This window comes from Lonchura striata, unplaced genomic scaffold, assembly GCF_046129695.1.
Source record: "Lonchura striata isolate bLonStr1 unplaced genomic scaffold, bLonStr1.mat Scaffold_126, whole genome shotgun sequence".
NCBI classification, from domain to species: Eukaryota; Metazoa; Chordata; class Aves; order Passeriformes; family Estrildidae; genus Lonchura; species Lonchura striata.
Window position 1 is genome coordinate 193,948 of NW_027461090.1, and position 12,608 is coordinate 206,555.

The window sequence follows — 12,608 nt, forward strand, 5'->3', positions numbered from 1 at the left end:
CTCCAAACCCGATGTCCCCAGCTGTCCCCAACCCCACTCTTGATGTCCCCAACTCCGTCCTGGTGTCCCCAACTCTATCCTCAATGTCCCAAACCCCATCCCAGGTGTCACCAGCTCCAGTCCTGGTGTCCCAAGACCCTCCACATCCCATCCCTGATGTCCCCAGATGTCCCCAACCCCATCCCTGATGTTCTCAAGTGTCCCAAACTCCGTTCCTGATGTCCCCAGCTGTGGCCAAACCCTGTCCCTGATGTCCCCAGGTGTCCCCAAACCCCATCCCTGATGTCCCCAGGTGTCCCTCACCCGCCACCACCACAGTGACCCGGTGTGGCACGTCCCAGCCGGGCCCCAGGGTGGTCACCAAAGTGTCCCCCTCAGTGTCCCCCTCAGTGTCCCCCAAGCGTGGCCTGGGGTGTCCGTGGGCGCGGTGTTCCCAGCGGATCTCCACGTCCAGCGGGAAGAAGCCGACGGCGTCACAGCGCAGCTCGGCCGGGAGCCCAGGGACAGCCGGGACGGCAGCAGGGACACCCGGGGAGGGGCTGGGACACGAGACAGTGAGCTGGGGATACTGGGAGGGACTGGGAAGGAACTGGGAGGGACTGGAAGGGAACTGGGAGGGACTGGGACATACTGGGAGAAGACTGGGACATACTGGGAGGGAACTGGGAGGGACTGGGATGGACTGGGAGGGACTGGGACATACTGGGAACTGGGAGCCCCGGCCCCGCCCATTCCCGGCACTGACCAATCAGGCGCAGCCGCAGCACCTGCTGCACCTGCCCTGGGGCGCGCTCACGGAGCAGACGAAGGCGCCGTCGTCTGACACCGAGAGCGGCGGCAGCTGCAGCGACACCTCCCTGGCGCCCCCCGGCGGCTGGGAGGACCGAGGAAACGTTCGGCCTCAGTGGCACCCCGTGGTGACTGGGAGGACCATGGCCGTGCCCAAAACCCCCCAAAAAACCCCCAAAAAATGCCCCCAAAAACGACCTCCCTAAACACAAAAAATGCTTCCAAGCCCCCCCACAACAAAACCCCCCAAAATCACTCACCGAACCCCCCCAGGACTTCCCAAAAAATGTCCCCGAAAAATGCTCCCAAAACCTTCCAAAAACCGTTCAATGCCCGCAGTGCCCCCTAGCGGCCGGGAGGACCGAGGCTTTCCAGTGCCAGCGGCGCCCCCTGGTGGCCAGGATGACAAAAGCGGTTTCATGCCCCCAGCGCCCCCTAGCGGCCGGGAGGACCGAGGCTGCCCAGTGGCGCCCCATAGTGGCCAGGAGGCGGCCGGGAGCACCCGACACCCCCCCGCTCGGTGGCGCCCTCTGCTGTCCCCGCAGGGCTTTGCAGCCCCTCCCCTCCCCTCACCTGCGCGGTGCCGGGGGGGCTCCCGTGGCCCCCCAGGAACAGCAGCACCCCCGGCGCAGCCTCGGTGCGGCGGGCGGCGGCCGAGTCGAAGGCCAGCAGGCGCCGCATGGCGCCGTGGCGGTGCCGCAGCCACTGCAGCATGAAGGGCTCGGCCGGGGGCGCGAAGGCGCAGTGCAGCCGCCCCGGCGCCCCCAGCAGTGCCCGCGTCTGCGGCGTCCGCGTGGACACCAACAGGGACACTGAGGGGTGGGACAGTGCGTCAGGGGTGTGGGGACATCGGGGACAACGGGGGGACATTTGGGATGTGGGGACATCAGGGATGTGGGGGGACACTGGGGACATCAGGGACAATGGGGATGTGGGGGGACATCAGGGATGTGGGGACAATGAAGAGACACTGGGGGCATGAGGACAGTGCAGGGGCATAGGAGACATTGGGGGACATGGGGACAATGTGGGGACATTGGAGACATTGAGATATTTGGGCCAATGGGGAGGGGACACTGGGGACATCAGAGACATCGGGGATAATGGGTGGACACTGAGGACATGGGGACAATGCAGGAGCATAAGGGACAATAGGGGGACATCAGGGATGTGGGGACATTTGGGGGGACATCAGGGATAACGGGTGGACATTGGGGACATCAGAGACATCGGGGACATTGGGAACATCGGGACAGTAGGGGGACACTGGGGACAATGGGGACAATGGGGATGTGGGGTGTCCTGGTTTGTAAGATCAGCATGTATTCTATTTGCCATCTGTTGGAGGTTGGGCAGTTTTCTTATCTCTTCCAAGAACAATGTCTCCCTCCGAGGAGATATCTTCTGTTCATGGACCATTGAATGACTCACTGCATGACCAGTAAAGTTACATCATCCCATTGTGAGATGCTCCACCCAGAGGGAGGAGCCAAGCATTCCTACCTGCATAAAATCAGCACTTTTTGAGACACTGGCAGACACTTCGCTGGATTCCCCGAGGAGCAGCTTCTTCTCTGCTGGATTCCCAGAGGAAGACCAGGCCCAACTACTACCAGACCTTCAGAGAAAACTCCACCCTTCTAGAGATCACCGCTTCAGCAGCATTTCATCAGCCACTCCAGGAGGAGCAACCACCATTTAACTGGACTATTACCAACACCCTGACTCCTCAGGGTGTCAGGTTTCTGACTCCATCACTAGTTTTGTTTGTACTAACTGCATTTTTTTAAATTTAGTTTTTTTCCTAGTAAAGAACTGTTATTCCCATTCCCATATCTTTGCTTGAGAGCCTTTTAATTTTGAAATTGTGGTAATTCGGAGGGAGGGGGGGTTTACATTTTCCATTTCACAGGAGGGTCTTGCCTTCCTACACAGACTCCTGTCTTTTCAAACCAAGACATTGCATCAGCCCGTTCAGGGAAAAAGGCTAAAGATGTCTCTAGAACTTCACTGCTGCTTTTGTAACTCTGGGTATACCACCTGAAGTAAAGGCAATGGCCCAGCTTATACTTCCTGCTGAGTTGCTACCTTTTTTGCCTTTGGGGAATTATGCACAAAACAGGTATTCCTCATTCCTCAAAAGGCCAATCTGTCACTGAACATGGCTCCCTCAAGCGTCTCCTGGTACAATAGAAAGGGGGGGCCAGAGAGGACAACCCTTCCGAGAGACTGCAGAAAGCCTTTTATGTGTTCAACTTCTTGAAATGATCTTTGATGGACCCCAACCCTTGATTGTTTGACATTTTAATTGCAATTCACAATTGCAACAAAAGGAAAAATCCCTTGCCTTAGTGAAGGATCCAGGATCTGGTAAGATATTGGGGCTTTATCCTTAGGTCACCTGATGTCACCTGGTGTCACCACTGAGTCAGGAACAAGAGTCAGGCGACACATAAAATCTAACTCTCCAGGAGACTAATACTAATTTTATTAGGAACCCATTTCTTTTTATACACTGCTCCAACACCGGTGGACCTGACTGGTCCTTTAATCAACACACCTCACATGATTGGCTAATTAAGGAAACACCCTTTAGTAAACATCTTATAAGAAAACAGCTGTTCAAAACACCAGCTGCAAGATTGCTTTAATTCTTTCTCTCAGCCTTCTCAAAACTCCCCAGAACAATTCCTAGGAAAGTTTACCTGGCTTTCTCTCTGACCAGGCTGGGGTAGAGGTTTTGCTTGCATGTCCACAGAGAATGGTTCCAAGTGGATTCCAGCAAACAATGTGAAGGCGTTTTGAGATTCTTTGACTGCATCATTTGCAGATTCACCTTGAACATCAACATTGGAGAACTCTTGTGAATAGGACCTCGCCACCACATCAGCACCTGTTTAACCTCTAACAGACTTATGCCCTTGGGGAAATGGTTATGATTACCCAGTGGTATCAGGGCTTACAGGGCTAGATCAGCTTCTGGGGGATTGGAGACTTGGTGGATGGATAAGAAATTTAGTTAAAATAGGCTTATATGTATTAGGATTATATTATGTATTGTTATGCTTATTCCTTGTATTTTATATTGTGTGAAAAAATTAATAGTCAAATCACTTAAGAATGTATTTTTGTTTGAACAGATAGGGGGAGGTATGGGGAATAAAACAGAAAGTACAGTGGAACTGATAAAGGGGCCTGATATCTTCTTCTTCTGCCTGATTGAGCAGAAACCATGGGAGAGACAGACACAGAGAAAGTCTCCCTGGGCAAGAAGTGACCAAGAAACATATTGTGAGACATAGTGATAAAATAATATTACCAGGTCATGTGATGTCATAAAGAAGTGTAACCAATGGGAAATTGTTACCAAAAACAGAGCCCTATATAAGCACCATACAAGTGAAACTCTATATAAACACCTGATACACTCAATAAAATTGGCTTCTGATCCCAACTCAGATGCCCCCGACTCTCCATCATTGATAACCCCTGGTCTGGGTGATCCCTGTTGGGTGGGGGGAAGGTGTTGTAGAGATTTCTTTCCCTTCTCCTGCTGTGATTTGGATGGTAATAAATTCCCTCCCTGTGCCCGGGCTGGGACTGTTTTGCCAGTGCTGGTGCTCGGGGCGGGATCTCTCCCGATCCTTTTCCTGCTCCCGCCTTCCCTCAGCCAATCAGAGACAGCGCGGCTGATGACTCACCAGTTGCTGGGCAGACCCGCAGCGACCAGCGGTCCCGGCCGGACCCGCCCCGCCACGGCCCAATCCTCCTGAATCCTCCCAAATCCTCCGGAATCCTCCCCAAATCCTCCCGAATCCTCCCCAAATCCTCCCCGAATCCTCCCCAATCCTCCCGAATCCTCCCAAATCCTCCCAAATCCTCCCAAATCCTCCCGAATCCTCCCAAATCCTCCCAAATCCTCCCCAAATCCTCCCCGAATCCTCCCCAAATCCTCCCGAATCCTCCAAAATCCTCCCCAAATCCTCCCAAATCCTCCCGAATCCTCCCAAATCCTCCCCAATCCTCCCCAATCCTCCCAAACCCTCCCCAAATCCTCCCCAAATCCTCCCAAACCCTCCCGAATCCTCCCCAAATCCTCCCGAATCCTCCCTGCCCCATCACAGGGGGTCCTGTGCAAGGCCACGGGGAGCGGCTGCGGCCGCCGCTGGCTCAGGAGCTCTGTGGGCAGGAAAGGGGGTGACACTGGGACTGGGGGTGCTCGCAGGGCTTCCCTTAATGGTGCCTCCTTTGGTGTTGGGTCAAGCGAGAGCTTCTGGAGAATCTCTCCCCACACACAGGACACTCACCGGGCCTCTCCCCGGTGTGGATGTGCCTGTGGGTGACGAGGCTGGAGCTGTGCTTGAAGCCCTTCCCGCACTCAGGGCAGCAGAAGGGCCTCTCCTGTGTGTGAATCCACTGATGCACTGAAGCATGGACAGACGGCTCCTCGACTAATTAAAGCTGGAACGAAGGGTATTTTATTGCAGTGCTGGACACACATGGAATCATTTCCAAGTACATGTGCGAGGAGTTGCAGACTCCTGCTTTCTATTTATACAGAAAAGGTTTTACATATCCAAGCTGTTTCTAAGGACACATAATACATAATCATTACCTGCCCGCTTTGTATTATAATCAGCTGAATATCCATTACGGCTGTGCAATCGTGTTTCCTTAACTGGGTCTTTGGGATTTTGAAATAAGGGAGTGGGTGTAAGGGAGAGAGAAAGCTGTCTTCCTCAAGGTAAACTCTTCACCCATGGCCAGTTTGCAGGACTTTTTGATCTGCTGATCACGGTAGCGTCTCCTAACTGCTGATTATTCTTAAGGCAAGATATTTCTATGGTCTCTGCTCCTTCACAATTCCTACATCTATCCCTGTCACTCCTAGCTTTACTTTTCTAATATATTTGCTACTCTTTAACTAAGGCATGTGATTTTTGCTAGCAACTTGGCTTCTTAACTAATTTTAAAATCTTAACTAAAATATGTAATCTTCTACTATCTCAGTTATATTCCCAGCTGTCCCCTTGACTCATCCACAGTTTTCAATTATCCTAAATACTTTTCCAGCTGACCCCTTGGCTCATTACGATGAGATTGGAGCTTCTCAGAAACCACTTCCTACACTTGGGACACTCATAGGGCCTCTCCCTGGTGTGAATCTTGTGGTGCTGATGAACTTGGAGATCCACCCAAAGCCCTTCCCACACTCCCCACACTTGTAGGGCTGATTGATTCCCCATCTGGATCACCTGGTGCCAGATCAGGTCTGATCTCCGGAGCTCCAGCTGAAGCCCTTCCCACATTCCAAGCGCTTGTGGAGCTTCTGCCCACCATGAGTCATCTCCACCATCTCTGAGTGCCAAATGGATCTCTGGCTGCCTTCTAGGCACAGAGGGGCTCTTACCTCCTCACAACTCCCGGGGCTGGGTTTGCAGCCCCTCCTTGTGTGGGATCTCCAGGGCTTTTCCTCCCCATTGGGTTCCCATGCTGTGGAGCTGCTCAAAACAGCCTCAAAACAGAGGTTCTGAGCAGCGATTTGTCCTCCCAGGTCTCTGTCTGCAGCTCAGTGCCTGGGGTAAGGAAAGAAAAGAAGAGGAAGGAATGTGGAAAGGAAGAAGGATAGAATGAGAAGAGGAAGGAGGGTGGACAAGGAGAGGATGGGATTTGCCTCCATGCCAGAGGGAAGGGGAAGGAGATCCCACCAATTCATCCCTGGCAGGACAGCGTTGGCAGCAGCGCTGTCCTGCAGCCAGGGGCAATGTTGGGCTGATAGGTGGAGCAGAGGAGAGGGGGAAAGGGGCAGTGACTTACCCCTCACCTGCCTCAGTGTTCCATGCTATCTTCCTTTACCTCACAGCCTCCACCAGCTCCACCTGCACAAAGGTTGGGATGGACAAATCCCGGCTTGGGGGAAAAACAAAGGGTGAGCACCTTGGTCCTGCTGCCCAAGTCCAGCTCGAGAAGTCACCACCCTGTTCACAGTTGGATGGGCCCAGACTCTGCTCATCTCCAGAGTCCCCCACTCCTCCAGGCTGCTGGGATCCCCCAGCTCCAGGATTGGCCATTGCTGCTCTCCCCACTCCGATGCCAATTGGAACCCCAAAACCAATGTCCCCCCCAAACTGTTACCACTGCCCCAGCCAGTACAGAGATCGCTACAGGAACCCTTCACAAGTCTCCAAAGGGGCATCTGCATCTCACCTTTGGGGCAATGCAAGATCCAAATATCCCTTTCCCTGCAAAAAAAACTCCCAGAAATCCCCCAATGGATTTGGGGTGAGCTCCCCCTCCCCACTTACCTGCAGGATCTGGGGGAGTAAATGCTGCCCTGACCAGGGGAGCTGCAGACTCAGCAGAAGGGCAGGCAAACCGTGTGGATCTGCTGCGGTTCCTCCTCTTCCTCCTCCTGTTCCTGTTCCTTCTTTTCCCTAACCTCCTCCTCATCTCTATCTCCTCTTCCTATTCCTCCTCCTCCCTGACCACCCCAGATTCCCCTTTCCTACCCACCTCTCCCCCATGGCTGCAGCACCAGCGTTTGGGTAGAGGGAACCTCCCATGAGCCCCCCAGGTATGGGCAGGGGGCTTGAGGACCCACCCAGTGCAGATCCATTCCCCCCTCCCAGAGCCTCACGGAAATCACTCCAGGGATCAAGCGATGGGGACACTAAGGGATCCCCATGGAACCACCCATTTTTGATCCCATCCCCACCCTTCCCTCCCCACTCCCATTGTTCCCCCAACCCAAAGACCCCTCCCAACTCAATCTGAGGGTCCCATTCCTCTCCTGGTCAGAATCCTCTTTTCCCCTGCTCTCCCACCCCTTCCCCATTGTGCCTCCAGCTCTACCTCTCACCCCTAGGCTTGGATTTGGGGATCCAGGCCCCTCCTGTTCAGTTTGGGGATCACATCCCCCCTTTCCCTCAATTCAGGCAGCTCCTGGCAGCTTTTTCCTGGGAGGAATCCCTGAGTTTTGGGACTTTTAGGATGTAGCTTAGGAGGAGAACAGCTCTGTCGGGCTTTCTCCTCCCTGTTGTGGCCCCTCAGCTGTTCCCGACACCCTGGGGGTGTTGGGATTTCCCTCCTAGGGACAAGGACGTTCATCCCCTTCCAGGAGCCCAATGCCCAGCTGGGGCTCCAGGTCAGGGGTCCTTGAGCAGCTGCCCCAGAACCTCCACCAGGGTCTCCCAGTGCAGCCGGAGCCGCTCGGCCTGGGCTCCCCAAAGGCCTCAGCAAGGTCCAAGTCCTGCACAGGAACCCTCAACTCCCTCAAACCCAGCATCCCCCTCATCCCCTGCAAGTTCCTCCCATGGCACCGGCCATGGCCATGTCCCTACTTGTCACTGGCCATGTCCCACCATGTCCTCACCCATGGCTGTCTCCCCACCATGTTTCCATCCCTGTCACTGCCCCCCATGTCTCCATCCATGCCTGTGTCTCCCCATGTCCCTAGGGATGGCCCTGTCCCCCTCCATGTCCATGCGTGCCCATGTCACTCTCCATGTCTAATGCTTTTTCTCTTTTTGAGCCTGGTCTTATAAGCTCTCAGAGATAAGCATTATACCCTTGATAGCTCAGCTACCTCAGGTGGCATAAAACAAGCAGGATGGCTCATGTGACAGTGTTGGGAATAAAAAGTTTTAATAAAAGGCAAAAATAAAAAAGCTTTTTACAGAGAAAAGCCAAGTCAGGGCAGAGGCTCTTGCTCTTGCTAAAACACTTCACTAAAGCAATTAACTTCTTTTGTTCTCTTCTTTTCTAGGGAATTGCTTAGGTGGGACTTTTTGGCTCCTGTCCAATTAGCTACCCTTAAGTTTGAGGTGAAGTCCCCAAGGTCCTATGAGGTGTCTTTCAACCAAATTGAGGAGAGAAACACCTGGCCTTTTGTCCTTTTTAAGGGAACAAAAGGTTAACTTGTTTACTCTGTCAACAGAGGGCACATTCTTACACGTGTCCCACCATGTCTGTGTCCTACCATGACCACATCCACTAACTTAGTCCAATGTCTATTTTTACTTCAATATTGGATATTTTAAAGGGATAAAGAGAAATGAAAACAAAATCAAGGCCAAAAGAAAAAGACTTCCATGTCCATGCCGGCTGAGGATCCACGTGCTTGGGTGGAGGGAAGAACCGTTTTGGTGGAGTTTCTACCCCACTGTCTCCAAAATCTTGGTCTTTCCCCAGTTTTTCCACCATCTGGCTGCAGAAGACACCCTTGGGCAATAGGAAATCAAAATCGTGGAATCCCTGAAGTTGGAAAAGACCTTGTCCTGGTTCAGAGCAAATTTGGGAGAGAACCTCCAAAGGGATTCCTCTGGAAAGCAGATTCAATTGGCTCCTCCCCCAGCCAGTTTGGGAAAAGTATCTCCTTGGAGAACAGTGGAAAAAACTGTTTTTTAAAGAATAAAACCTAAACAATATTAAACAATAAAACCTCTTGCTGCTCTAAAAGATAGACAAACTCAGGAAGTCCCTCCGTGGGTTGTAGCTCAGCTCACTCAGTCTCTTATCAGTCCCTCCAGTGCTGGAAATGCCACAGTCCAGGCCTGGCCCGCTGGGCCACAGGTGTGAGCTGCCGGTGCTCTTCTGGGTGTTCAGGCCAGAGCAGGTTTAAACAGGTCCAAAGAAAAGGGAAAAGCAGCCACAGTCCAGGGAACTTCTCTGCCACAGCTAGCTAAAACTAATTAACAGCAAAGGAGAGCTCTGTACCTCTGTCTGTCCATCTGCAGACAACCCGGCCCAGGAGCAAGAATGTGGAGGAGTGAGTGCAGTTTCTGAAAACAAACTCTGCCCTTCTCTCCCTCCTTTGCTCTCGGAACAAGTCTTAAAGGTGCAAAAATTATAATTCACCATAAACACAACAAACAACTGGAGATACAAGCATCATATAGTCAACCTAGGACATACCTCCAAGACCATTCAGTATTCCTTGATGCCACCAGAATATAGGATTGAATGCAAAAGATTTTATGGAGTTAGAAGTCATTAAATCTGCTCTCCCCAAGGAATTCTCATTGTTGGTCTGTGCCCCAATGGATGTTCCTGCCACTGGGTTTATCTAGGTGCCCGCAGGGAACGAGGAAGATGTGGAGCCTCCCAGCCAAGTGTCTTCCCAACACAGATAACCAGGCCCATAGATCACCAAGACTGCCCAATGAAGGTCACTCAGGATCATCCATCATGGATCCTCCCATAGGGAATGGAGCTGGGAGGAGCATAAGAAGCTCTTCCCACCCTTGGGGAACTCACAGGGCTTCCCCCCTTAGTGGCGCCTCCGTTGGTGTCTGATCAAGGCTGATCTCTGTGAGAAGCTCTTCCCACACTTCCCACACTCGTAGGGCCTCTCCCCGGTGTGGATGCGCCGGTGCACGGTGAGATTGGTGTTGTGCTTGAAGCCCTTCCCACAGTCGGGGCAGCGGTAGGGCCTCTCCTCGGTGTGACTCCGCTGATGTACGAGGAGACTGGAGCTGATCTGAAACCTCTTCCCACACTGGGAACACTCGTAGGGCTTCTCCCCGCTGTGGATGCGCTGGTGCTTTCTCAGGTCTGAGTGCCACCCATAGCTCTTCCCACATTCCAAGCAGGTGTAGGGCCGTTCCCCAGTGTGGATCACCTGGTGCCGAATCAGGGCTGAGCTTTCCCTGAAACTCTTCCCACATTCCCCACACTTGTAGGGCTTTTCCCCAGTATGGATCTTTTTGTGTTCCGTAAGCTGGGAGTTGAGGCTGAAGCTCATCCCACACACCCCACACTCATAGGGCTTTTCTCCAGTGTGGATCCTCTCATGTCTCCTCAGGCCAGAGCTCTGCCTGAAGCTCTTCCCACATTCCCCACACTCATAGGGTTTTTCCCCAGTGTGCATCCTCTGGTGTTGCATCAGGTGGCCCTTCTGGCTGAAGCTCATCCCACATTTCCCACACTCAAAGGGCTTTTCCCCAGTGTGGATTACCGAGTGCTGCATCAGGCTGCTCCTCTGGCTGAAGCTCTTCCCACATTCCCCACACTCAAAGGGCTTTTCCCCAGTGTGCATCCTCTGGTGTTGGATCAGAATGGAGTTCTTGCTGAAGCTCCTCCCACACTCCCCACACTCAAAGGGCCTCTCCCCGGTGTGGAATCTCTGGTGATGTCTCAGGCTGGAGCTCCAGCGGAAACGCTTCCCACATTCCTCACACTCGTAGGGCCTCTCCCCAGTGTGGATCACCTGGTGCTCGATCAGGTTGGAGCTCCGGCTGAAACCCTTCCCACATTCCAAGCACTTGTGGGGCTTCTCCCTGCCACGAGGTTTCTCCACCAGCTCTGAGCTCTGGCTGGATCTCTGCCCACCTTCCTGGCTCAGGGGGGCTCTTTCCTCCCCGCAGCTCCCTGGGCTGGGTTTGCTGCCACTCCTTGTGCGGGATCTCCAGGGCTTTTCCTCCTCCTCCATTTCCTCCATTTTTATTCCTCCCCGGGAATGAAAAATCCTGGTCTGGGGGAAAAAAAAAAGAACAGAGCATCTTGGACTGGGAGTTCCTCCTGTCCCCACTTCATCTCACCAAGTCATTGGGCATTGTGTGTCTATAAGAACCTCCAAAACACCAAGGTTCAGCATAAAAATCCTCAAAACTTTAAGACACAGATCAAAACCTCCCCAAACATCAAGATTCAGTAAAAAATTCCTCCAAAACATAAAGATTCAGCCCCTAAAAAAAATAAAGCACCAACATTTAACCCAATAAAGCTGAGAAATGCCATGATTCACTCCTGTGAAAATCGTGGAACCCCTCAACAGTCACGTGCTGCATGTGGGGTGGCAATGCTCCTGGGGCTGAGGGGAGGCTATATATACAAGGAGGGATGGAACCTTGTGGTGATCCTTGTTTCTGCTCCTCCTCCTCCTGTGTCCCTATTCTTCCTCACACTCCTCTTCCTATTCCTCCTTCTCCTGCACAATCCCACCCTCTCCTGCCACCTGCATCCTTTGACCATTCTGTTCCTCAAGCCTGCTTCTCCTTCCCTTCTCCTCCTGCCCCCAGGCCCAGCACCCACTGCCGGCTCCCTCTTCTCCCCAGCCCCACAGCATCCCAGCGCAGGGGCAGGGATGGAGCTGGGGCAGGTCGGGCTGGGGCAGCGCTGGGCTCTCGGCCGCTCCCGCCCGCACTCGGTCCCCACTGCAGCCGCTCCCGCCAGGACAGCGCGGGGGGGCCCGGCCTTGGCGCTGCCCCACTCCCACCTCCCCAAATTCCCCTCGCGGGGCCATGGGGCCGAGGGGGGGCGCAGGTGGGGTCCAGGTGGGGAATGCTGAGATAATTTCAAGAGTGGGTCCCCAAGAAGAAGAATTGGAATTTGTGGTAGACACAGGGGCAGAATTAACCTTTCTGTTAAATATTCCAAAAGGTTATAGTGTAAGCAAAGATACCGTAATAGTAACAGGAGCAAAAGGAGAGAGTTCCACAGTACCCATTATTAAAAATGTGGTAATAGAGGGAGGAACTAGATTTTGGATGAGGGATGTTTTCTTGGTCCCAGGGGCAGGTAGCAATTTATTGGGACAAGATTTACAAGTGAAATTAGGAATAGGGGTTGTTCCAGAAGATGGGAAGATGACAGCTAGACTTTTAAAACTAGGCCAGGAGGATGGAAGAAGAATTAACAAGGAAGTTTGGGCTGGGGAGGGAAATAGGGGAAGATTAAATATTGACCCCATAAAGATTACAACTGAGGAAAAAAAATTGTCCCATATGTGTACGGCAGTATCCTGTATCTTTAGAAGGACGGGAATGTTTAAAGCCAGTAATAGAAGGACTAATAAAGGATGGACATTAGAACCTTGTATG

At 52.8% G+C, this 12,608-nt stretch overlaps 1 protein-coding gene across 1 annotated transcript in view; it reads right to left on the reverse strand.

Moving 5' to 3' along the window:
- Positions 1-8,416: 8,416 nt before the first annotated feature.
- The window catches only part of LOC144248444 (uncharacterized), a gene marked incomplete at its 5' end in the record, with an annotated part of 153,065 nt that continues 148,873 nt past the window's right edge, over positions 8,417-12,608 (reverse strand). Inside the window, one exon of the mRNA XM_077790610.1 lies at positions 8,417-11,018. Coding sequence (XP_077646736.1) covers positions 10,058-11,018 — 961 coding nt within the window. The remainder of the gene's footprint in view (positions 11,019-12,608) is intronic.